We start from the raw sequence: 23,775 nt of genomic DNA on the forward strand, positions 1-23,775 counted from the left end.
TATCCATTTTTTAATAGTTTCTTGTTTTTGTCCATACTTTTAACTTCAGGCCTAGTGGAGACATCTTTTCTTTTTTTTTCTTTTTTTTGGTACTGGGCATTGAATCCAGGACCTTTACGTGAGCTACATCTCCAGCCCTGTTTTTAAAGTATGATTGTATTTTGAGACAAGGTCAGTGCTAGGATTAAAGTGTGTGCCATCACTCCCAGCATTTCAGTCTTTTTAATGTCTTTGTCTAGCAAGTCTGATGTCTGGGTTTTGGGGCTATGTTTTGTAGAAATGTATTTGTATTTTTGATTGCCCATAAAACAGCCACAGGCCCTTGAATTAGAAGTTGCTTCCACTGCACAAGCTGCAAGCTGCTTCAGCTGCTAGTGTCTGAAACACTGCCAACTCGTGGGGTGGGGGACTGCTAGGCACAAGTAAGCTGATGGGTGAAATCTACCAAAATTTCTGCAGTTTATCAGAAAACACTTGCGGATATAGCTCAGTGTCGCAAGTGCTGCCTGGCAAGTGAAAGGTCCTGAGTTTGATTACAGGTACCAAAGAAGATAAACAGTTTCCTTTAGAGAGTTTTTAGAGAGCCAGTATATCTTTCCAAGTGGAGAAACAGATTCCTGGTGCTTCCTGTGTATTCTGCTGTCCTCTCTGACTTCACCCCCACTCATCATCTTGGTTACTTTTAGCCTCACTTCTGTGGGAAAGCCCTCCAAGTTACACTGCTGGATTACTTGTTTCTCTAACACCCTATACTTCTTCATAACATTCCTTAAAGTTATAGAACTAACCTGTCTTCCCCACTAGACTGTGTGCTTCAGGGGGACAGGAATGCTGTCTGTCTTTTTGCTACATCCCCTGGCACACAGGGATGTATAAATAATATTCCATGAACAAATGAGTGCACCTGACCCTGAGAAACACAGCACTCCCCCACTCCCACCCCCCACACAGAGGTTGCTGCTCAAGGACAATGGACCACACAGAGCAACATGAGGAGCCCAGACTAACAGCTCCTTTGGTCATGTACAGCAGCCGTGCCATCCATGATTCTGCCCGAGGCAGCTTACAGTCTGACTAATGGAGATGAGAGGGACTCTGGGTCACCTCTTGTGGGATGCAGTTCTTTTCAGTTCAGAACAGTTGCCCAGGTAAAGTATGAACCTAGTAGGCAGGAGCCCTGTAGGCTGCATCTTTTGAGAAGAGGGTTGCTGCATGCTGTCATTTCAGGCCCAGTGGGTCATTGCCAGGGACACATCACTCAGCAGGTGCATTTGTGCCTTTTTTTTTTTGACCAGAAAAAGACACACAAGCCCTTTACAGTGACCTTCGATCTCGCAGACTCAGAGGCCATCGTGGCAGCAGGAGCGGAGATTCTGCAGTGCTTTGGTTATGTGGACATCCTTATCAATAATGCTGGCATTAGCTACCGTGGGGCCATCGTGGATACCACAGTAGACGTGGACAAGAAGGTTATGGAGACAAACTATTTTGGTACTGTGGCTTTAACAAAAGGTAACAACCTTGGGTTAAAAGAGAAAAGGTACTAATGTGTTAGCATCCTGTTGTCTTACATGATTGCATTTTGGTTGCATCTTGCCTATCCCTATGTGCTGCAGGGGGATACGGTCATCACAGGGGGGCGTTTCTTTCCCCTTGGGCCCTTATCTATATTTTATGTGCATTATTCCTACACTTCATGGTCTCTGCAGTGCAGCCTCATTTGCGCACCATTTCCTGCATGTTCTTCTCATGACGTCTGCAAACTGATAATGTGGGGATGTGTTGTGTACCATAAACACCAGCCCAAGGGACAGGCTCCCATAAGACGAAGGTGCTGAGCTGACCATTCTCCACAAGGCTGTTTTTCAGCTCCCCCTGCCTCCAAGGGGGAAGGTTTCTCGTGGTTGTCACTGAGGGGCTGTTGCCTCTGTGGCTGGAAGAACAGTGCCATCTTAAGTCCCTGCATTCTCCCTTCAGCGCTTCTGCCATCCATGATCAAGAGGAGGCGAGGACACATTGTCGCCATTAGCAGCATCCAGGGCAGAATTGGCATTCCCTTCCGCTCAGCCTGTGAGTACTTTCTTCCCTCACCTGGAATATTTTTCTTTTTTCCTTTTTTCTTTTTTTTTCTGATTATAAAAACATGTTTACTCTCCAGAATTATGCCCTATACAGAATATGATGGAACATCAAAATGTAAATGTGGTTTTCTGAAGCCACATGCTTGAGTTCAGATCCCAGCTTTATTCCTTACCCACTGTGTGACCTAGGGCAAGAATCCTCACCTCTCTGTGCCTGCCTTTATTTGCAAATAGAGACAGTCCTGAAAAATTAAGCTTACCAATTTTCTTCCAGTCTATACATTCATCTCCATGTAGGAGAGTGGCTAAGTCATTTCATCTGTCTCCACCTCTTGTTTCATACCAGTAAGCAGACAGACTATCATTTCTGCTTTTTAAAAAACTTTAAAGGAAATTTCACAAACCATCGTCACTTTCTTTGCTGCACTCTCTGAAAGGAAAGACTTGGGACAGCCTTCTCTCTCTCACCACCCACAGGGTGCAGACAGCCCTGGCAGGAAGCAAGTGGATGGCAGAGCTCCTTCAGAGTTTTGAAAGGATAGTGACAGACAGTCCAGTTTGATAATAAGGTAGCCAAACATCTGAACACAAGTTTATTCTTTTCACCAAGTTTGAGTCCCTGCTCTGCCTGCTGGCTCTGGTCGAATGTAGACCTCTAGTGACCCTCCATTTCCTTCCTTCTGCATGTCACTTACACTCACGAGAATGGGTCCCACGGCTGATCTAAAGATGAAATGAGACAACTGGAGATGTCCTCTGTAAATTGAAAAGAGCTGTACCTATATTTCTCTCTCTGGTTTCTCTGTTTGCCCATATTCTATTTCAAACCTGCTCATAGAATAGCCATCTCAGTCTGCTCGAGTTCAGAAAATGAAACCAAAAAAAAAAAAAACCAAAAACAAAAACAACTGTGTATAATCACAAATGATAAAGCAACTAAGGCAAAACAATAATAGGTAAATCAGAGTAAAGAACATGGAGTGCTTTGTATTAAATTATTTCTACATTTTACTTTAATTTTACCCCAGGAGTTCTTAACAGCCTGCCGAAGTCATTAGTCTGACAGTGTACAAAACTGGTGGGGAACGCAGGGCATGTGTGCCACAGTGGTCTGTTTGTGTCATTGAAAGCTCTGAAAGGTTTAGCATCTCTACAGTGTAGTGACCAGACTGAATGTGAGTGGCTGTGCCTCTTGGACAAGTGGGTTGACCAAGACAAGTAGCTTCCTTCCCACATGTAAGCTGCTTTACACTGCTGCTGAGAGGCCACGTCAGATGATCAGTAAGGTGTGAGTGCCACTGTCCTGCACACAGTGGGCAGGTGATAGTGGCAGCAGTGAGGGCTTGGGTCAGCTCAGCTTGCTAGGCATTTGCAGCTTGAGAAGCTTTGGGGCGACCCAGCCACCAGCCTATCCTAGAGATCTCCAGGGTGATCCATTCCTTGCTGTCCTCTGGACTAGGCTGTCCTGGAATCATAGCTGGCAGGAATGTTCTCTCCACCTACCCACAGCTACCTACTTCAGTGGCTTGGTGTAACATTTCCTGGCTTTTTTCCTTCCTGTTTTTTTGGCTGACAGATGATAACCTTTTTTTACTAAGCCAAAAACATTTAGGACTCTGAAATGGAGGAAGCTGATTTTCTGTGAAGATATTGGTGTACTCCCCAAGGGCATCCCTACAGGGTCTGTGTCCTCTCACCGCTTTCCACTGTGTTGTGGAGCTGTTGCTGAGAAGCAGAGGTGACTGTGCCTCTTGCAGACGAAGCAAGCTCTATGACTCTTCCAGATGAAAGTTCTATTCAGCAATTCGTCAGGGAAAGTATGTAAGAAGCCAGGCATGAATTGTATGCACATGTGTGTGTAGAGAGTGCACTAGTAGCATGTTCTACAATGACAGAAACTAGAAATAGCCCTTGAGGTCCACTCATGGGATGCGTCTTTCACCTAGTGACCCCAGAGAAAGACTGGGAAGCCAGAGCCAGATGAAATGAGAACCTGAGATGTTGTCTGTGGTGGTCTGTAGGGCTGGCACAGAGACTGTGTCATTTGTGCCAGGTGAAGAAAGCTACTTGTAGGCACAGTGGGAAAAGGAGGAGCTCCATTAAGTCATGTGTACAAACAAAACACATACAAAGTCTAAGGAATGGCATTTGGTCATCCTCCAAGATCAAAATTGAAGAGCATAAGGACTTTCACTGTTTTACTTGTACAATTCTGAATATTAATAGGCATTATGAGTTTTTTTAAAACTTGGAATATTTGAAACTTAAAGAAAAGTTGTAATAACGACAGAAATAATTCCCATGTACCTTACATGTGGATTCCCCATTTGCTTTAGCATACTGAGTATGTGTGTGTATGTGTGTGTTTGTGCACATGCACGCATTTTCTTTCTGAGCTATGTGAGACGGTGCTAGACGCACGATGTTCCTTTTCCCCCTTACATTCCAGTGTTTCCAAGAACAAGGACAGTGTACTTCTCAAAACCAAGATGAACATTGCTGTAATGCTGTCCTCTTACACAGTGAAACCAGATTGTAAAGAGAATGAGCGGGAGTAAGTAGGTGGGCTTTGGGCCTCGCCCACCCCACTGCCCTCACTGCTTCTTTCTGCTGTTACAGATGCAGCCTCCAAACACGCAACCCAGGCATTCTTTGACTGTCTGCGTGCTGAAGTAAAACAGGATGAAATTGAGGTGACTGTCATCAGCCCTGGCTATATCCACACCAATCTCTCCATAAACGCTATCACCGGTGATGGGTCCAGATATGGAGGTGAGGCAGGGTTCTTTTTCTCCTATGAAAAGCTAATGGAAGCCAGGCGTGGTGGCACACGCCTGTAATCCCAGCACGGGGGAGGCTGAGGAAAGAGAGTCACCATGAGTTCAAGGCTAGCCTGAGCTACATAGTGAGACGTCTCCAAACAAAACAAAATTTTAAAAATTTAAAAAGAAAGAAAAACTATTGGACAGCCAACAGTGTTGCTTTTTTTTTTTTTTTTTTTCCTCAGTGATTCTTTGGTCATTTTCATTTGAAAGACAAATTTTTTTGAACTAAAAACCCTCACCTAAGTTTTGGTTGTAAATACAGACTGTTGCATAATTTTCACTTCCAAGAACCTTAGCCTGGGTTGAGGACTTTGGAGTGTAGAAAGGAAGTCCTTTATCTAAAATGCCACCAAATTTCCATCTAACCCATTCTCAGATCCTAAGGTCTAAACAGTATTGTCACCATCAGGCCTAAGTGAATTAACCTCATGGCAAACAGAAAGGTTTGAGCTGCGCAGGCCTACCAATGTTACAACTGATTTCAGGGCAGGTCTTTGAGTTGAGTCTATGTGGGGGGCAGTAGTCTTGGCCTCCATCTTGCCTCATTTGCAGGCAGTGCTGAGCATGCAATGCAGATGCAGGCTGTCCTGGGTGAGTTGGACCACAAGTGCCTCCCTGGGCTTGGAACTGGCTTGCCTGTCCTGCTACTGTCCCGGTATGTCCTTCCACTCTGGATGTGAACTCTGTGGGTCTGTGCTAAAGCACTGGCCAGTGGCCTGCTATCATGCACCTTCTCTGCTAGGTCTGAAGCAAGACTGCCCTCTGGGTTGGTACTGGTCTCTCATACAGCAAATTTTCTCCACAGCAGAAGCCACAGAGGCAGGAGCCACACAGCTTCATATTTGTTTATCCCTGAAAGATAAGATACTGCTTTAAAAATTCTCTCTGGCACTTAAAAATAAGCAACAATCAGTATTCCCCATTTTTCTGCTTTACCTCAGTGAACAGACCCACAGAGCTCGGGCAGTCTGGACAGCTTACGAATGGTTTCACATGGCACGTGCCAGTGGCTTGTCTTCCCTCAGCTTGTCTTACTACTCTGGCTTTGCCAGCAAAAAGCAGATCACTAGTGAAGAAGGACCGTTAGTTACTGTCAGACTCACATGTCCTAAGCTCTCCTAGCTACCTCTTTCATCCATCACCTAAAGCAAACCATGGATTTTTTTCCTGTCTTTTGTCTAGCTGACATGACTTTGGGAGCTGGTTGTGCCTATAGGGATCAGATAGTCCCCCATCTCCCTTCTGGTAGCCCTGAAGCTAAGCCATCCCCAAACAATTAGATATGTAACATCCCTTAGTCACTGATTGCAAGATGGAAAAATGTCCTAGGTCAGGAAGCTTCTCAGATGTGTAAGGAGCTCCCTTTAAGATCCTATTTGGGCTGGCCTTCTGCTTTTCCCATAAGCACCAGACAGATGGATTCACTTTGGTCTCAAGTGGAATGGTGTCACCAGCCCCCACCTCATATGTCCCTTACCCCTACTTACCTACTTTGAACTGCAAATGGTTCCTCAGAACATGAAATCATCAGGGCCTGGCATTGTGGTTCACGTCTATAACCCTGGCAGTCCTGGAGGCTGAAGGAGGAGCACAAGCTCAAGCTGAACCTGGGCACTTAGCAAGACTCTCTTTTAAAATTCTAAAAATAAAAAAGGCCTGGGGCTATAACTCAGCAAAGGCCCTGGGTTTGGTTCTCAGTCTTGGACAATGGTGGGGTAGAATATCAGGGCTGAGGACGCTTCTGCTTTCTGATAGTGGGAAGAGCTCCCCTGTAGGGAGTGCTGCAAGCTGTCCTGATAGCTCTTTAAGCTCCGACCTCAAGAGTGAGGCCTCTGCTTCCAAGTTCATGTGTTCCTTTTATTTTAGCTATGGATAGGAACACAGCCCAGGGCCGGAGTCCTGCAGAAGTGGCCCAGGATGTTCTCGTTGCCGTGGGGAAGAAGAAGAAAGAGGTGGTCGTGGCTGACTGGGTGCCTTCCTTGGCCATCTATCTTCGCAGTCTGGCCCCTGGTCTCTTCTTCAGCATCATGGCCTCCAGGGCTAGGAAGGAGCGGAAATCCAAGGACTCCTAATTTGGACCTGAGCAACACTCCCCTGGGCATGGTTGCTGTACAGGGGACAGCTGCATTTTGTTGAGACTTGAGTAGGGGAATATACTGAAGAAACATTTCCTTGGCATGGTCTCTGTCCCCAGAGAATGGAAACAAGCCCAGGCAACAAGCTTCTTCCCAGGGTGAGGGTTAAATGCATACGGAATAAATATGGAGCAGGATTTAAACACTAAAAAGGACTAGAGGAACTGTGTGTCCTTTGAATTCCAGCCCTGCTAACTCCTAGAAATGGCCTTAATCATGTAATCAGGAGATGCCATGACATCGCCTGACTGAGCTGCTCTCCTGTTTGACTTATGCACGACCACCTTGCTGGTTGTTTTGTTAACAACCTCCGGCGCGTGAGGATGAAGGGTGTAGCTTCAGGAACTCATTATTCATACTCATTTCCAGGGCCTTATGAGGGCTCACGCAGCATGGAGGCCAAGCTAGTGTATGGTGGATTATGTGGCATATCCCAACTCTAGCACCTCATGTTCTTTAGGATTCTTAGCACCCCTTCAAGCAGAAGATGAAATTATTAAAAGAAACAATGACCAGAGAGACCCCTGCATGAGCCCAGGTGCCCTAAAACACAAAGCCCTGGGAAGTGAGTCTAAAACACCCTAGATAGATGGGTGTAGTGTTTCATGCCTGTAATCACAGCTATTGGGAGGCTGAGGCAGGATTGCTGCAAGTTTGAGGGCAGCCTTGGCTACACAGAAAGGTCGAGTCCAGTCTGAACTATATAGCAAGACCCTGTCTCAAAAAACAAAAAAAAACCCAACCCTGGTCTGGTGTAAGGAGTACCTTAATGAGAACTAACTGGAGCATCTGCCTTTCCAATTTATTAAAAATATGTGGTTAAGGTTCACTGAGTAAAAAAACTTCATTTCTGAGGTTTTAGAAATTTTTCCTACTACTGAATGTTGGAATAGTAGTTCATTGTAGATTTCCCAATTGGAATAAAAACCACCTAGTGTGTCATATTATCTTGCACTGTGTTCCAACTCTAGCCATCAAGCTTCTATTTTAAACAGCTGCCCCAAAAGATGATAAAAATCACCACACCCTAGGGTTAGGAAATTGAAGGCTTTCCAGTTTCTGGGGAGTAGGAGGACCTATAGGTGATTAGATGTGCTCTGCCTCGAAAGAAGACCTGGGATCACCCTTGCTGCTCCTAGATTATTTGTGATAATCCTGAAATGTCCCTTCCTGAAGCAAGCACTGGTCTAACACATGGGACCTCTCGAGGCAGCCCTGGGGACAGCTTTTGGACAGCATGGACAGCAGGAGACAGCCTTCTTGTAGATAAGCCCCACCCAGTGCCCACCTGGAGGTTCCCTCCAAAGGCAGCTCAGCAGTCGCCTGGCTTCAGCCTGTGGCAACCTTCATTTTGCTCTGGAATTTTTCAAACAAGTGTTTGAGCAGGGGCCACCATGGATAGCCATGTTGCTGCTATTCATTCTTCTATCCTCAAAGATTAGTGGTTTTTAGGTCCACTTTCATTCGTAAACTCTGCTTGGGGCTCCATGAAGCATAAATTTTGATTGGTTCTGCCTTCATATATCTGATAAATTTCAAAGACACTTTCCACTTTACTCATCAAGCCTGCTGGTTATTTCCCTGGTGCCTGGGCAGGAACAGACCATCTTGTGCTTGCTGCCCAAGCCCAACTCTGAAAACTAAAATCAGGTAAGCTTTACAATCTAGACAGCAGCCCCTGGCTGTTACTAGTTACATGTCTGCTCTCTGAAATGGTCCATATAGGACTCACTTTGGATTTTGCATAGGAGGGTCCAGTCACAAATGGCCTTTGCTTCCTCTCAACTGGCATTTACTGAAAGCTCTGTTAAACTCCATAGCACATCACAGAGGAGCACGACGCACTTCTCAGGGTCCTTACCACAGGTCAGGTCTGGGCAAAGGGTAGCAGAAAAGTGGGAAATGTGCTTCTGCGTGCCTTTACATAGCCTTGCGTTAGGCACACCAATGCGTGCCCTGCTGTGGGCAGCAGCACTGGCCTCACCTGTCTGGCCAGGAACCACGTAACGAAGATGGCACTTCAGGATCTGGGTTAGTCCACCAACAGGAGTCACTTTGTTCAGTGTAACCTGGAAAATGGCAACTAAAGATCCACTGTGTACACCTGGTTTCTATTTTGGACAAGGGCATCTGCTCATCTGACTTGCTGTCCCAGGACCTGTCGTATCCCAGCCACCTCCCCCATGAAATCTGAGGTACAAAATGAGCGCAGCTGGGCCAGCCACAGGCTTCCTTCCAATCTAGGTCTGTTTGTTACAGAAGCACCCACCATGCTGTGCTTGCCCAGCAGGCTCACAGCCTGCCTTCAGACACCTGAGGGTTTGTGGTTGCCAATTCCAGCTTAGCCTGCACAATCAAAATGAGGCTTGTCTGTCTAGGATCTCTGGCCAAGGCAGCTCCCTCTTCACCAATATTCCATTGGCCAAAGGCTACTGTGTGAACATACTGTGCATCTTGCCATTCTGCCATCCAGCACTCAACTGGCCAGTATTTCTAGGACCCCTGGAACTAAACCAAATTTTCTTAAACTTTTTAAAAGCCATGAATCTCCCCTACCAAACTGGCCCAAACCCTTCAGTAACTCCCTAAAGCTTTGCCAAGCACCCCAGGTGTGTGGGTTGGGCCTCCTGGATACAGCCTTCACAACTGTGTGAAAGGCCAGTTTAGCTGTACTGTCCACACTGCCCTTCAGAAGTACTGTGTGGCTCAGCCACAACAGCGGCAGCACTGGAGCCTCAGCCCTTGCACTTTGCATCCAAAGCCTTAGATGAATAGAGATCTAGGCTAAGGGGGCATAGGCCTCGGTCCCCGCTTACCGAAGACCATGGGTCCACATCAGAAACAGCTTTTAAAAAAATCACAAATGCTAGTTCCTGTGTCCCCCTAAATCACTTTCTGGGCACTGCAATTCCCAAATGAACCCAAAGGGTGGTCCTGTAACCTATAGGCCTTGTTACCTAACCCTACCATGCCCCTAAACAGTGTCAGCAGTACTGCCCTTGGAACATGCTGAGATGAGCCATGAGACCATGTTTGGGCAGGGTCTGGCAGCAGGATCTCAGATCTAGATCTGTTGTCATTGCAAGTGGTGGGAGCTGGCTGCAGTGGGCAGGGTTATGTCCAGAGTGCCATGCGTCTCCATGTAGCAACAGGTGCAGGCAGTCATGGACAGAGAACAGGGTTGAAATGCTCATAATTTTAATGGTTGATAGCTTCTGGTTGGCTCCGAATGGTACAGTTAAACAGTATACTTAGAGACCCCCAAGCACGCTCATACCCCCTCAGCAGCGTTGGCTTCTATCCACAGTCCACTGCTAGTTAAGACTTCCATAGCCCCAGACTCCTTCCAGGATTATGGAAATCACATTTTTGTAGTAAGCTGAAAAAACCCTTGGGACACCCATGATCTGTGTTCTCTTTTAAAAAATAACAAATATTAAACCAAACACCTTCCCAGGCTCTGCTGCCTCACAGGGCAAACTGTTACTGTGGCAATCTAAATCCTTCACGTCCTCTTTGTCTTTTGTGGGCTGTGTGGTTCTGTTCCGCTCCCTGTTCACTGGAGTCATACAGCATAGAGTTCGTAAATCTTCTTTACACAGTACACCAAGGCGGCCAATGCTATCGTGTTGTGCAGTCTCTTTCTGTGCAGGTCGTCCTTCCGGACCAGCACCACTGGGGTGGAGGAGGTGAGTGTGTGCAGAGGCAGTCGAGACAGTTTATAGGCATCATACTCCACTTGGTACTTGCAGCAAGGGTCAAATTGCCAAGAGATCCCATAGAGGGTGCAGCAGGCCAAGCTCAGCACGCCAGCAGGCAGGGAGATATAGTGGGAATAATCTAAGGGCAGTGCCAATGGGGTGAAGAGGCAGGCAGTGCCAGCGAGCACAGCCGTCTTGTGCAGACAGTTGCCCACGGTGATCCAGCGTGCCGTCTCATCACCGATTCGGGTGGGCTCGATGACAATGTACTTGTACTGGGCTTCCAGGGCTTGCTCCAGCTCATACTCAAACTGGTCCTGGGCATTCTCGCCATTGTAGATCTCATGCACAATGTAGCAGTCTGTGGCCGACAGGGTTACCCTTTGGTGGGGAGAGAGAGACAAGCAGTCAGGCCAAGAAACAGCAGTGTTTTCTGAGGTGCTGGGAGAAGGCTGGGGCTTGCCCCTAGGGACACATCTCACATCCGTATTTACCTGCTTTAGAACTCAACATGTGAGATGATCAGATTGTCTTTCCCCTGAAAGAATGAAATAGTAAAAGAAGAAAGACACAGGAAAAAGGAGAACTAAGAAGATAAGGAGTTAGACATATCAGGCCTGTATCAGCATGAGCCCAGAGGAGGACAATTTCAGCACAAGTGCCATGGGCGTGAACATGAGATGCACAAGGTCAGCAGCTCAGAAGCTGCTCTTGGCACATCAGGGCAACTGCAGGGCATTCTTCCATGGAAAATCATAAACCCTGCAACAGATGATGCCCGGCACTCTGCCCTTTCAGTTTCACCTTGGGGCCCTGAATCCAGACCCTCTTTTGATTCATCTGGAAGGCCAAGCCACGGCGCAGCCCACCAGCTCATCACTGTGGTACGGGCCACTGTAGAGGAAAAGCAACCTCCCTGAGCTGGGAAAGGGCAACACATCAGGACAGAAGTGGCTCATAACTTCTGTGGGAATTAAGAGTCACATGAGGGGCTTCTCACACAGCCCAAATGACACCACCAACCTGACCATGTCAAAGGACACTATTCACAGAGGCCCACAACAAAAGTCCAGTCTGATTCCCAACTTCTCCCTGGCACTGGGGATTGTGAAAATGACCCTGGCAAGGAGAAGGCTGTTCTGTATCACAGCCAGTTAATGGAGCGCCTCACTACAGTGGCATGTTGGGCAGGGTGGGGGCCAGTGAGGGGTCTGTGCAGACTTTCCATCCAAATCAGAATTTTCTCACACCTGAGACAGGAAGACCTAAGTGCAGGGCTGCATACTCCACTGCCCTGTGGCCTGTTTTAGCCTATCCAGATCTTTTTGAGCTTCCATATTGTCATGCAGCGTAGACTACTGCTCCTGGCTCTAGTGTCTGCTCATCTCAGGAAACCTTCATCCCAGCCTCACACTGAGATGCTGCTAGCCATAGCATCTGAGGAGGAATCAAGCTTTTTAACCCACCAGAAAGATGCCCCAGGACTGGTAGTCAGTGCCCCCATTCAAGTCCATGCCTCCATCTGGGGAGCCCTGGAACTGAACTGGGCCATACAGAGCCAAAGGGAACATCTACTGCAGCTGATTATTCTTGACAAAAATTGGGCTCCTACAGTGGCCAATAAGCAGCACAGCCCAAGTAACCTTAGGCAGAAGGTCTAGCCTCTCTGACCTGTCCTGACATCTACCACCAAGTGGCCATGCAGAGAAAAGCCACAGGGAGCTGGGCTGAGCTACATGATCTGTCACCACGATGTGCTAGTGACTAATGAAGACACTAAAAACAAGGTTCCCTCCCAAAACCTTCTTAATTCAGGCACAGGAGATCCTGGTCTCCTTCAGAGAAATGGCATAAAGAGAGCAGTATAAATCAGAATTGAATCCTGAGGGCAAACTTCCAGGAAAAAAAAAAAAAGACTACCAAAGAGCCCAACAAACCAGATTCCTTCCAGTTGTCACTTCTGGGCAGGCTTTAGCACTTTATTTTACTTACTTATTTTTGGTGCTGGGATGCGACTCACACATGCTACGCAAGTGTTCTAACACTGAGCTCCCCCATACCCCCCAGCCAAGACTCAGCACTTCAGAGTTGACTGAGGAGAAAGAAAGGTGTTGGGGACAGGGAAGGAGAGCTGGGAGAGAGAGCACAAGCAAGCAAAGCTGACCGAGGAAGCAGATAAGCAAGCCTCAGAAGCAGAGTTTTACTTCAGCTGAATGAAGGTTTGATTAATGTTCTAACAGTCTATCAGAAACAAAAGTCATCAGTAATGGGCTGACTGCTCCCAAATCAGAGGGAGTCCCCACTCCTAGGTGGGTGCCCCTTTCCTAAAAGGCACTGGTTAGACTCAGGCAAAGGGAAATCTTAAGCCTAAAAGCAACTGGAATCAAGTGGGGCTAAGGCAGAGCCTCCTAATTAAACACAGGTCCTGATTAAATGCAAGCACTGAGGAGAAATTTGCTCCCTGATAAGCCTGTAACAGAGTGCCAGTCATCACACAGGTAATTGATAAAATGACCCAGGAAAACGGGGTTTTTCCTTTACCGTCCTCTGTGAAGTTTCCGTGTTTGGAGAAAACTCAGAAAAGAGTTGAGGGAAGTCACTGCAGCTATTTTTCCCAAGCAGGATTCAGCATTTTAAGCCACCTTAAATAAATAAGCAAGCCTGAGGCAAAGTTTTGCTCCAGCTGGAGGAGGATGGGCCATTAGCTCTCATGCAATCACACAGAAATTCTATCACAATATGAGGATGACTGCTACCCACGTATGGGAGGGGCAGGACTCCACCCCTACGTTCCAGAGCTCGTGGCCCACAGATTTCCTTGTGGAAACCCTCAACATCATCCTCCAAGAGCCCAAGGGACCAAAGAACAGGAGACTGAAGAGTCAAATCATGCTCCCATCTGTGAAATGGAAAAGTCATCAAACCAGTTGTGTCCTGTAGACTTTCAAAGTTTGAGTCCAGAGACATATGTCTGTGGGTCATCACAGGAAAGTATGTATCCCAGGGGAACCCTCAAAGCAAACAGTGGTGTCAAGTTAGGGTTACAGAATATTCTTGCCAAGCCCCTAATTCACCCTCTGGTATTGTGTCCTCCTCGGTCCCTACTGCAGGCCTGCAGCCATCCTTAATGTGAAAAATACTGTCCCAGTAAGCAATAGCCAGTTCCTTAACCTGGAACATATCACTCCATTTTGGAAGTATATCAATAAGCATGTGTCACCTCCCAGGACCCTTGACAGTTTCCAGCTCCCTCTGCAAGCCCAAGAAGGTACCCATATTCACCTGCCCTCACCCCGCTACAGGGAGTGCTCACTCAGGTTCCTTAGGCAGGCAGGTGTGGTGGGCAAGGCTGGTTCCTGCCATCTGTCAAGGAGATCAGCAAGTGTGTGAACGAGTCCTAACGTATGTGGAAGGTAAGAGGCCACTCTGCTCCTTCTGCCTCGTTTCTGTTACGAGGTGTCCCACGCATAGCACGGGAGCAACAGAAAGCTGACACTCGGTCAGTAAGGCACTCCTGGGTCACAGATGTTCCATCAACTGGAGCTCAGGGAGCCTCTGCCTTTGGCTACAGGAGTCCTGTGATCACTAGAGCGTGCAGCCAGCATTGTACACCCAACACATACATTGCAAGAGACGTGAGCTCCTCACTGCCCGCCAAGCAGTGTCTCCTTCTGGACAGCTCAGTCCACCTCCTTCACTAAGGCAAACATGGGACTTAGACTTAACCCAGTGATCCACCATCTGAAATCAGGGGCACAGCCAGTGGAAGAACCCAGGCTCTTCACACAAGGGAAATTCCTTTAGCTGTGCCATGCATACCTGCCCAAGGCTTAGACTCATCAAGTCTGCTGTGAAGCCAGTAAAGGGGTTTTTCAGCATTTACTGGACAGAATAAAACTGACATCTACAGAAGCAGATTTCTGGGATCCCTTAAGATGTATAATGGAAGGAAGTAAAAGTTTCAGAACCAAACTAGACACAAAAAGCAGGAGTATCCCTCTGTTGGGGTCTACCACATCAGATTAAAGTCAGTACCCCAGCAGGTATTAAAGGGTAGGTCTATACTGCTAATATGGACTCTGGACTCATTTACTTCAGAAACTGGTAGCTGAGCTTCCTAGGAGAGAGACAAGTCCAGCTATCTCTCATCTACCCCAGCACTCAGCCTCAATGGCTGGCTTTGGTTTCTGTGTCAAATGTGACCTGGCTAAGAACTCGATGGAAAGCTGCCTGGATTCATCAGAGCAGCACCATCTGACCCCTAGTTGCTAAGGCCATAGGCCTCAGTACCCAACAGCCTGACTTCTGGTACATGGAAGATGATTTTTTAAAAAGCAATACCAGCCAGGTGCGGGGGCACACTCCAGTAATCCTAGCACTTGAAAGGCTGAGGCAGACAGATCATTGCAAGTTTGTAGCCCGGGCTATAAAATGAGCCCAAGGCCAGCCAGAACTGTGTAGTGAGACTCTGTCTGTCTCAAAAAGACCAAAAAAGAAAGAAAGAAAGAAAGAAAGAAAGAAAGAAAGAAAGAAAGAAAGAAAGAAAGAAAGAAAGAAAGAAAGAAAAAAAAAAAGGCAATACAACTGGGCATGGTGGCACATGCCTCTAATCATAACTACTGGGGTATGTGAAGCAGGAGGACCACAAGTTTGAGCCCAGCCTGTGTAACCTAGTAAGATTCTGATTCAACATTTAAAAATATGTATATGAAAAGAGCTAGGGGCACTGCTCAACGGTAGTGACCCTAGATTTGATGCTCAGTACCACAGGGTGGGAGAAAAGGCAATATAAGCTAAATAAGTCTCCTTTATCCAAACGTAAAAAATGTTTGGGATTTTGTATTTTCCAAATTTGGGATTATTTGCTTATAATCTATCTTGGGAATGGGATCAAAACCTGATCATGAAATTCACTTACAAATATCCACATAGCCTAAAGATATTTCATACAATATTTTACTATACATATGGGTTTTTTGTTGTTTTATGGTACTGGGGATTGAAGCCAGGGCCTTTCCACTGAACTATACCCCCAGCCCTTTTGTTTGTTTACCTGCTTTTTAGACAGGGCCTCACTAAGTTGCCCAGGCTGGGCTCAAACTTGACTCCACCTGCCTCAACCTCCTAGAGTGCTGAGATTACAGGTGTGTGTCACGCTACCCAGCTTGCACCTGTTTTGAATGGGACCTGTCACATGTACCAGTGTGCAATTTTCTATTTGTGGTATCACACTAGCCCTCAAAAAGCTTCAGATTAGGGATGTTCAACCTGTACCTAGTAGGATTTTTGTTTTGTTTTTAGCTCAGGGTTCCCTAAGGGACTATATTTTTACTTTCATTGCACATATGATCACTAGGAGACTATTATGTTCAAAAAAGAGGTGGCACTGATTAACTGAAAAGATTGGACAATCAAGGAGAAAGCTACAGAAAGTTTATAATATACCATCTATATATTTTAAAGGTATCTATGTGCTTTCATACATAAAATTTCTGAAAGGATATAAAAAGACCGGAGAATACGTCTAACTAGGGAAGGATTCTGAGTGGCTCAGGATAAAAAAAACAAAAGGAAGTATGTTTTTACTAAATGACCCCTGATCCTTTTAAACTTGGCACAGCCTCTGACATCTGGCATTGAAGAAACAGGATCATCATCCAAAACACACTCTGCCAACACTGGTCACTATGCACCCTCTGAGGCCTAGTTGGAACAGGTGGTAACCTGTTGGGGGCACCTCAGGGGGTCACTGCAGCTACTGCCCCAAATACTGCCTTGGCACAGGTATGCTACCTCAGGTTACAGGTAGCCAGGACTGGGCCTTTGTGCCTGTCTCCCTCCTTCACTCCACAGAGCCAAGGTATATGCTAGGTAGGTCTGTTGGCACTACACAACAAAGTGCCAGAAGCAAAGTGGCTTCTGCTTGAAATAGCACATGTGTGCCAAGGTTGGGTAGCTTTCTACTTGTTAAGAGCAGTGGTGAGCACAGGGTTAGGTTTATTTTATTTATTTGTCTGGTACTAGGATTGAACCAAGATAGTGCTAAACTACTTCCTCAGATCTTTTTATTTTTATTTTAAAAGAGGGTTTCAAGTTGCACAGGCTGGCCCCAAGCTTGTGATCCTCCTGCCTCAGTCTCCCATTGTAAGTGTGCACCACCACTTATAGGCACACCTGTTACTATTTTTGTGACAAAATGCACATATAAAATTTATCAATTTAATAATTTGAAACATACAATTTAGAAGTTTTAAGTAAGTTCACAATATTGTACAACTAATCTCCAAAACTTTTCCATCTTACAAAACCAAAATTCTATATCAGATAAACAACTCCCAGCTACCCCTAGCCCCTGACAACCACCACTTTACTTTTCAGTTTCTATGAATTTGACTATTCTTGGGGTTTCATGAATGGAATCACTGTATTTGCCTTTTTGTGACTGGCTATTTCACTTAGTATAATCTCTTTAAGGTTTGGCCATAATCTACTATGTACCAAAATCTCCTTCCCTTTTCAGATTAATATTCCTTTGTATGGCTACAACATCTTTGTTTATGTATGAATCTGCCAATGGGAACCTAGGTTGTTTCCACTTTTGACTATTGAATCACATGTATAATACAACATTATTGTATCATGAGTTCATCTGCAAATCTTTTGAGTATATACCTCGAAGTGGAATTGCTGGATGTTTTTAGATTTTTGAGGACTGCCACACTGTTTTCCATAGAGACTATACCAGTCACTCTACCTTCCCACCAACACTGCATAAGAGCTCCAATTTTTCTAAGTCCTTGCCAACTTTGTTTCTTCTTAACAACCATGCTAATAGGTATGAGGTTCTTCTTCACGTGGTGGTGACCCATTAAAGTTTTCCTTCTTGCTTTTCCGTTTCTTTCCTGAACTAAGAAAGAAAAAAGAATAGGAGAAGAGAAGGAGACAGGGAAGGGGGGAAAAACAGAAAAGAAAAAAAGTGCTTCTTTTATAATGGAGAAAATAATTATAAAATTTTCTTACAAAGAAAAGTCTCATTTAACAATTTGTATCTCTTGAGGTAAAAAGACCTCTCCTGCCAAGGAGAGCAGGAGGCAGCCACTTCCTGTCCTAGAATCTTCTCAGTAACCAATGAGAATCCCCAGGGATGAGACCATCAGCCCTACCCGTCTGGTATGAGAAGCCATCAAAGGCCAAAGTGTGCTGGTCTCATATCCTGGCAGTCCTGCCAGAGAAGTGGCAAAATCTCCCATTTCCCTGTTTCACTCAAGCAAGCACTGGTCATAGTGCCCAACAAGCTTCCATCGTTTTTAAATTTATCTTGCTAGACCCAGAAAAACCCTATCTATCTATAGTGACTTTAGCCCACTTCTCAGACTTGGGCCCTGGGCACTCAGACAAGATTCAAGTGTGAACTTACATCTAGAACACAAGGGATGATTGAGCTCACTGAAGAGAGAGACTGTTATCCTCACAGCATCCCCAGCAATAGGCCTCAATGTAACAAGCTTCCAAGAGACACTAGTGCAAGGGGTGAAGAAAAATAATGATGGTAATTAATAAGAGAACTGGTATCTGAAAAATTAAAGTGGGTCCATGTAAGGTTCACCTCATAAATGAGTGGTATGAAGTGCTGGACTGTATGTACCTCAATCCCTGCCTCCAGGATCCAGGAAACCCACTTTTGGCTAACCCAGCATTGCTTCCTCAGGCCCCTAAAGAAAGGAGAAAGATTAAGCAATCAAACCCTATGCTCCTGATTAAAGGGCAGCACAGACAGGAACAGGCAGACAGGCCCAAATATGAGGGCAGTTCCAAAGAGTCCAAGGAAGTCTCACCAGGCACCTGAGTCTTTTAACTGTCTCAGAGACAACCATGTGCAAGAGGTCACGCTCCTCCTCTGTGGTCTAGTAACTGAGCAGCTCCTCCACCTGGGGAATAACAACAGAGTGCCAAGTATAATATCAAGGAGCTAGGGTTCTAGTTCCCTCTCACTTAATTACTGGCATTGTGTCCAGGAGCAAAGCACTTTCTACTTGGAGCCAGCTTTTTCATGTCAAGTAGGGTTAAAGGCCCTGCCTCACCCAAAGCACCAGGAAAGAACATGGGCAGTTCCTTTGTGCTTGCTGACAGAGCACCCCTGACCAATGGCCACAGCCCCTCGGCTCACAGAGAAAGACATGCCCAGCTCAGGCTCTGGCAGAGAACCCTTGGCCTCAACCACCTCCCTCACATAGGATAAGACTTCCCCATGTCAGAAAGGTAGGTCTCCACTGGAATGTGGCTTGAATGAACCATAGAGGAATAAATCAATGCAACTGGAATGTAAACTGTCTAAGTGAATAAAAAAACCCAGAAATGTCTCAAACCATTGCAGATCCTAATCTAAACTTTCTAGCGCTACAAACACAATGTGCGTTCCAGCCGTGGGTGACACCATTCTTCACTGACCACCTGCCACCTGAGCAGAAGAACCCAGCCCAAGTAGCTACACACTGACAGACATGGGTGCAAACCCTGTGTCTACTCATCTCCTCCAGACAAAGAGGAAAGAAAAATTTTCTCTATATGTAAAAGTCAGAAGTTAAATATCCCAACTCCAAGAGTACCCAGTTCTAAAAGTGAAGGATCTGACCAAGAAGAGTGTCTGTCTCCTTAGGAACAAAAACTAACCTGCCAACAAGGCTGGCTATCTATTCAGCTGGAGTGGACACTAAATCCCACAACGACCATCTGGACCCTGTCCATTTGTGTTCACAGATAAAAACTCAGCCCTCTAAGGTGGCAGAGAAAGATGCAGAAATGACCCCATAGTAATCCCATGGAACTGGCTGCTTAAAAGCTAGTGCAGATGGCTGCAGAGGCTGGGGCAGGAAAGGCAGCAGAAAACTGTCACACTCTGGAAGCTGAACACCCAGGCTGCCTTCATCATGCTCAGCCACAGATCAAACACATCTTCACATGACAAGAATTCAGAGCACAAGGCTATACTCACATTCCAGTAAACACGGAGAACTCAGAGATGCTCAGAGGCCCTGAGAGAGCAGCACCAAGCAGCCCAAGACAGGTGGGGCTGTCTGTGAGCTGGTCCAGGCTGGCACACAGGTAGCAGAACACACAGATACCTGCTCTGTACTTTCCTAGATGCGCAAGTGTGCCTCAAAGACGCCGGCAGGACAAGTGGCAATCTGTATGATGTGCTCGCTGCCAGTATGCTGAATTCTGGACAAGAATTCAAGTTACAGCTCAGAGTCTGATGTTCTTCATTACAAATACTGTTGATTCCCTAGATTTAATGGAGTGGAGAGAAAAATCAACATGCAAGCAGCTATTAGTTTACTATTTCTACCCCTCCTATTTTAGTCTAGAGAACAGTACAGCCATACCTATAGAACTCTGCAGTGATGGAAATGCCCTCTATATGTGCTGTCTAACAATGGTAGCTATTAGCTACCTGGCTCCTGAAATATATGGCTGGTTGAGAGTGAAGAGCTGATTTTTCCATTGTATTTAATCTTAATTAATTTAAATGTAACTGTTGCTAGGCATGGTGGCACATGCTTATAATCCTAGCACTTGGAAAGCTGAGGCAGGAGAATCACTGTGAATTCAAGGTGAGCCTAAATTGCATAGTGACACTGTCTCAAAAATGTAATTGTCACATGATAATTGAATCACTTAGCTCTAGTGCTACAGCTGTGTTTCTAGACTTAAGAACCAAGTAAAGACAGAACCCATATACTACATGCTGTGTGTGAACAGACTGTGGCATTAGGTAGACCTTTAAATACAAAGCATGTGGCCAGGGGTATAGTTCAGCAGCATATAGTATGAGCACCTGCCTGGCAAGTGCAAAGTCCTGAGTTTGATTCCTGGTATTAAACAAACAAACAAATAAATACAAAACATGTTGCACACTCTGCAGCCACTGACAATTCTGGCAAGTTTGTAAAAATGTTGCTCTGCTCTGCTCCAGCCCCCACCCCATATAGCATTCCCTTTAGTTTCGGCTTACAGCAGATGCCAACCAGGTGTGAGCAGCAATTTGGGAAAGTGTTCTTACAGTGGAGCTGAAATCTGAGTCAGTCTGAATGTGTCATGGAACAAAGTCATTTAGGAGCTGTAAACAGCCTACTTCAGTCATGAGGGCCAATAATAAACTTGGGCCTCATAATGTATGGTGCTGGGCTATCAATTAATCCAGCTTGCCCCCACCCAGTCATGCCACTGAGCAGGAATAAAGGTATGCCCAACAGTTAGCTCACAGGCGAGGGCAAGTTATGTTTCCATGTCCTGCTGGGCAAGGGAAGTTCTTAGGGATGATGGACTTAGGGTAAACAATTCTCCCATGATACCTGGCTAGGGCCTTACAGCAAAGGGGTGTGGGGGCTAACCTTTAGCCACATAACATTATCTGGAAACAAAACAGCTGGTGAGTCTCAAACTACAAAATCAGACACCTCATTCCTGGCTGACACACATCTGTATGTATGAGTACAGCCTTGGGTTTGTTGTCCAAGTTTGCAACCAGAACACGTACAGGGACCAAGCTGGTTAACTGCAGTAAGTGTGCCAGGTGAATTACATCGAATTACAAAGCATTTACCAAGTCAACCTATACCCAGTTTTGCTGAATCTTTTATGTGAAATCTGTTGGAAACTAATTTCTATTCTCTTAAAGGCTACTGAGGGGGATGGAGGAGTAGCTCAGTAGTAGAGCACTTGCCTATCATGCACAAGGTGTGGATTCCCAGCACTGCAAACAAGACAACACAACAAAAGCCATGGAGGCTCAACAAAGATGGGTTCAGCCCATAAACTGGTTGGCAACTCTTGAATTAGCACTTGTTTCAAGTCAAAGGAAAAATAATTCCCAGTATCTATTTTCTTAGATCAGTAAAAGGTTAATGACAAGGTTCCTATAATGTTTGGGCTTCAGTGTTTTATTTTGGAATTGAACCCAGGGCCTTTCCATGGACCACAACGCTTTTTAAAATATTTTAATCTTTAAAAAACTTCTTTAAAATCTCGAGATTGGCTCTCACTGAACTGCTCAGGCTGGGCTTAAATTTTCCATCCCCCTGCCTCAGCCTATCAGAGCTCTAGGATTAGAGGCATGCACCACCATGCCCAGTCACCTGCACTACTTTTAAGGTATCCCTGTTGGGCCCTTTCAGCTGTTTTTATCCAGGGAAGAACACCTTTCCCGCTGATGTGAGCTTTCTAAGCAGTTCATTTCTTATTACTGCAGAATTAATGTTTGTGATAAAAATCTTTATAAAGTTCTGGGTTTTAACAATATATGCAAACTACAGAGGTAATTTCTTTTAATGGTGTCTGAGAATTATCAAGTGGGAATTAAAACTCCCTGCCACTGCACTTCCAAGGAACAGGAAATGCAGGACAATGTTGGATAACCGTAAGCTCAAGAATAAAATGTAAGCTGTCGTAACTGCCAAATAGGAAGAATCTTTTGGGCTGGGGAATTAGAATAGAATCAATCAGAAAAAAGGAATAATCCAGAGTCGCTGATAAAACTTTTCTGTTTGACAATCCTTCCCGAAACAACCAAAAAAGCAAAACCAAAACTTGCCTTTCTCCTGAACTCTTCTATGCCAAACAAACTTAGCAAAACAAAACAGTTTAACCCAAATGGCTCTACAGATATACAAACACTCCTCTTCCAAATTTCTAGTGGCCAGATTTTAGTAGCTTCTAACAAAAGACGCTTTCCACAAGCAAAACTTGTAAGTGCAACACGGAAACTACTCCAGTCTCATCTTCTGGAAACTGAGGCCCACTCTGGAAGCAACAAGCTCTTAGCACTCTAATCACACTAGGAAAGGTCACAGTAAAGGACTTCCAGGGCAGGAGCCCTTGCACAGAAACCTCCAACAGTCAGTCACCGGGAATGTCCATAGTGAAAGTGGCTAGACCTCGGCTGGGAGACATTACTTACTAGGGAGAGTCAGACTTCAATGTAAACGTGCGCATCGCACGGCCCGCCAAGCCTTCCCTTCCTTTCCACCTCGCCACGTTTGGAGCCGCGGCCGACACGACCACGTGCGTGACACAGCGGGGCAGGGACTCGGACGACGCTTGGCCACGGACAGCAAGACTGGCCAGGGCCTGGGCCTACGCGGGAATCGCGTTCTCCCGGCCGGGCCCAGCCCCTGCCCAGCACAGCCAGACCCCTCCCCCTGTGCCACCCGCCGACACTCTCTCCCGGACCGCCGGGCCCTGCGAAGGCCGCACCGGCCCACTCCCGAGTCTGGGTGCCCCCTGCCCGAACCGTGTGCCCGGCGGGGCAGCGGAGCCCAGGCACAAAGGGCGCGAGAACCCAGGCATTGTCAGCTCCCTGACTGCGAGCCGCCTCCTGGGAGCAGCGAGCCGCTGACCCTTACCTCTCTCGGGCGCTGCCGCCACTGCTGCCTGGGCCCAGACGCCTCCTTCCCCACGCGGCCATCTTGGAGACACTCGGCTCGCCAGTGTCTGGCGCCGAGGGGCCGCGAGGGCGGGCGGCGGGCTGGCTGAGGGGAAATGTAGTCCAGTCCGCAGCCATGGGGCGTGGGCCGAAGCTCACGGAACTACGGCACCCATAATGCCGCGCGCCGGAAGCCGCCATAGAGGGGCGGGGCGGTCGCCGCCAGGAATCCGAGCCCGGAACCCGCATCCTGGGTGGTGGGGCGCCCACCGTCTGGACGTCCTTGGGTTCGGGGAGCTTGCGGCTGAAGGAGAAGGGAAGGAACGCGCCTACATCTCCCAGAACCCTGCGCGGGAGTGGCCCTGAACCCGCATGCGGTCTCCTTTGCCTCGGGGCTCTCAGACTCCGTCCCCTGTCCTTCGCAATCTCCTCACTTTCTCAGCTGGCGGTGGAATGGGAGAACTCGCGGCCTCGGCTCTGCCCGTGCCTTTCTTCTGGGGAAACGGAGCCAGACGCGGTTCTGGCTGCCTCAGGGTCCTGGCTTGCAGGCGTAAGCTGTTGGAAGACGGGCTCTGAAAGAGGAGAAATAGCTACAACATGTGATAATTGCTA

At 46.6% G+C, this 23,775-nt stretch overlaps 2 protein-coding genes across 6 annotated transcripts in view; one reads left to right on the forward strand and one right to left on the reverse strand.

Annotated features, from left to right (window-relative positions):
• The window catches only part of Dhrs7b (dehydrogenase/reductase 7B), a 48,564-nt gene extending 40,581 nt beyond the window's left edge, over positions 1-7,983 (forward strand). For both annotated transcript variants that reach the window (XM_005001955.3, XM_063242273.1), the window contains 4 exons: positions 1,296-1,512; positions 1,978-2,070; positions 4,701-4,853; positions 6,773-7,983. In XM_005001955.3, coding sequence (XP_005002012.1) covers positions 1,296-1,512; positions 1,978-2,070; positions 4,701-4,853; positions 6,773-6,978 — 669 coding nt within the window. In that variant the 3' untranslated portion in view covers positions 6,979-7,983. The remainder of the gene's footprint in view (positions 1-1,295; positions 1,513-1,977; positions 2,071-4,700; positions 4,854-6,772) is intronic.
• A 2,239-nt stretch (positions 7,984-10,222) lies between these two features.
• Positions 10,223-23,393, reverse strand: Tmem11 (transmembrane protein 11). 4 transcript variants are annotated; one of them, XM_063242274.1, is made up of 3 exons: positions 19,735-20,025; positions 18,578-18,670; positions 10,223-11,123 (listed from the first exon to the last, which is right to left on the reverse strand). In XM_063242274.1, coding segments are annotated over exons 1-3 (612 nt in total). In that variant the 5' UTR covers positions 19,737-20,025; the 3' UTR covers positions 10,223-10,606. The 4 variants fall into 4 exon arrangements, with proteins under 4 accessions (XP_063098344.1, XP_005002010.2, XP_005002011.1 ...); XM_005001953.4 differs by lacking the exons at positions 18,578-18,670; positions 19,735-20,025 and adding an exon at positions 23,144-23,393; XM_005001954.4 differs by lacking the exon at positions 18,578-18,670.
• Between the last annotated feature and the right edge of the window lie 382 nt (positions 23,394-23,775).

Source organism: Cavia porcellus, unplaced genomic scaffold (genome assembly GCF_034190915.1).
Source record: "Cavia porcellus strain 051 isolate PalLab524CR breed Dunkin Hartley unplaced genomic scaffold, mCavPor4.1 scaffold_32, whole genome shotgun sequence".
Lineage (NCBI taxonomy): Eukaryota > Metazoa > Chordata > Mammalia > Rodentia > Caviidae > Cavia > Cavia porcellus.

What these genes read in the sequence shown, in the direction of transcription:
- Tmem11 (XM_005001953.4), bottom strand. Translation starts at nt 23,364, where the DNA reads ATGGCGGCTTCCGGCGCGCGGCATTATGGGTGCCGTAGTTCCGTGAGC. An exon ending in GGCGGCAGCGCCCGAGAGAG is followed by an intron (nt 11,124 to 23,143) that starts GTAAGGGTCAGC and finishes TCCCCACCAAAG; the next exon opens with GGTAACCCTGTCGGCCACAG.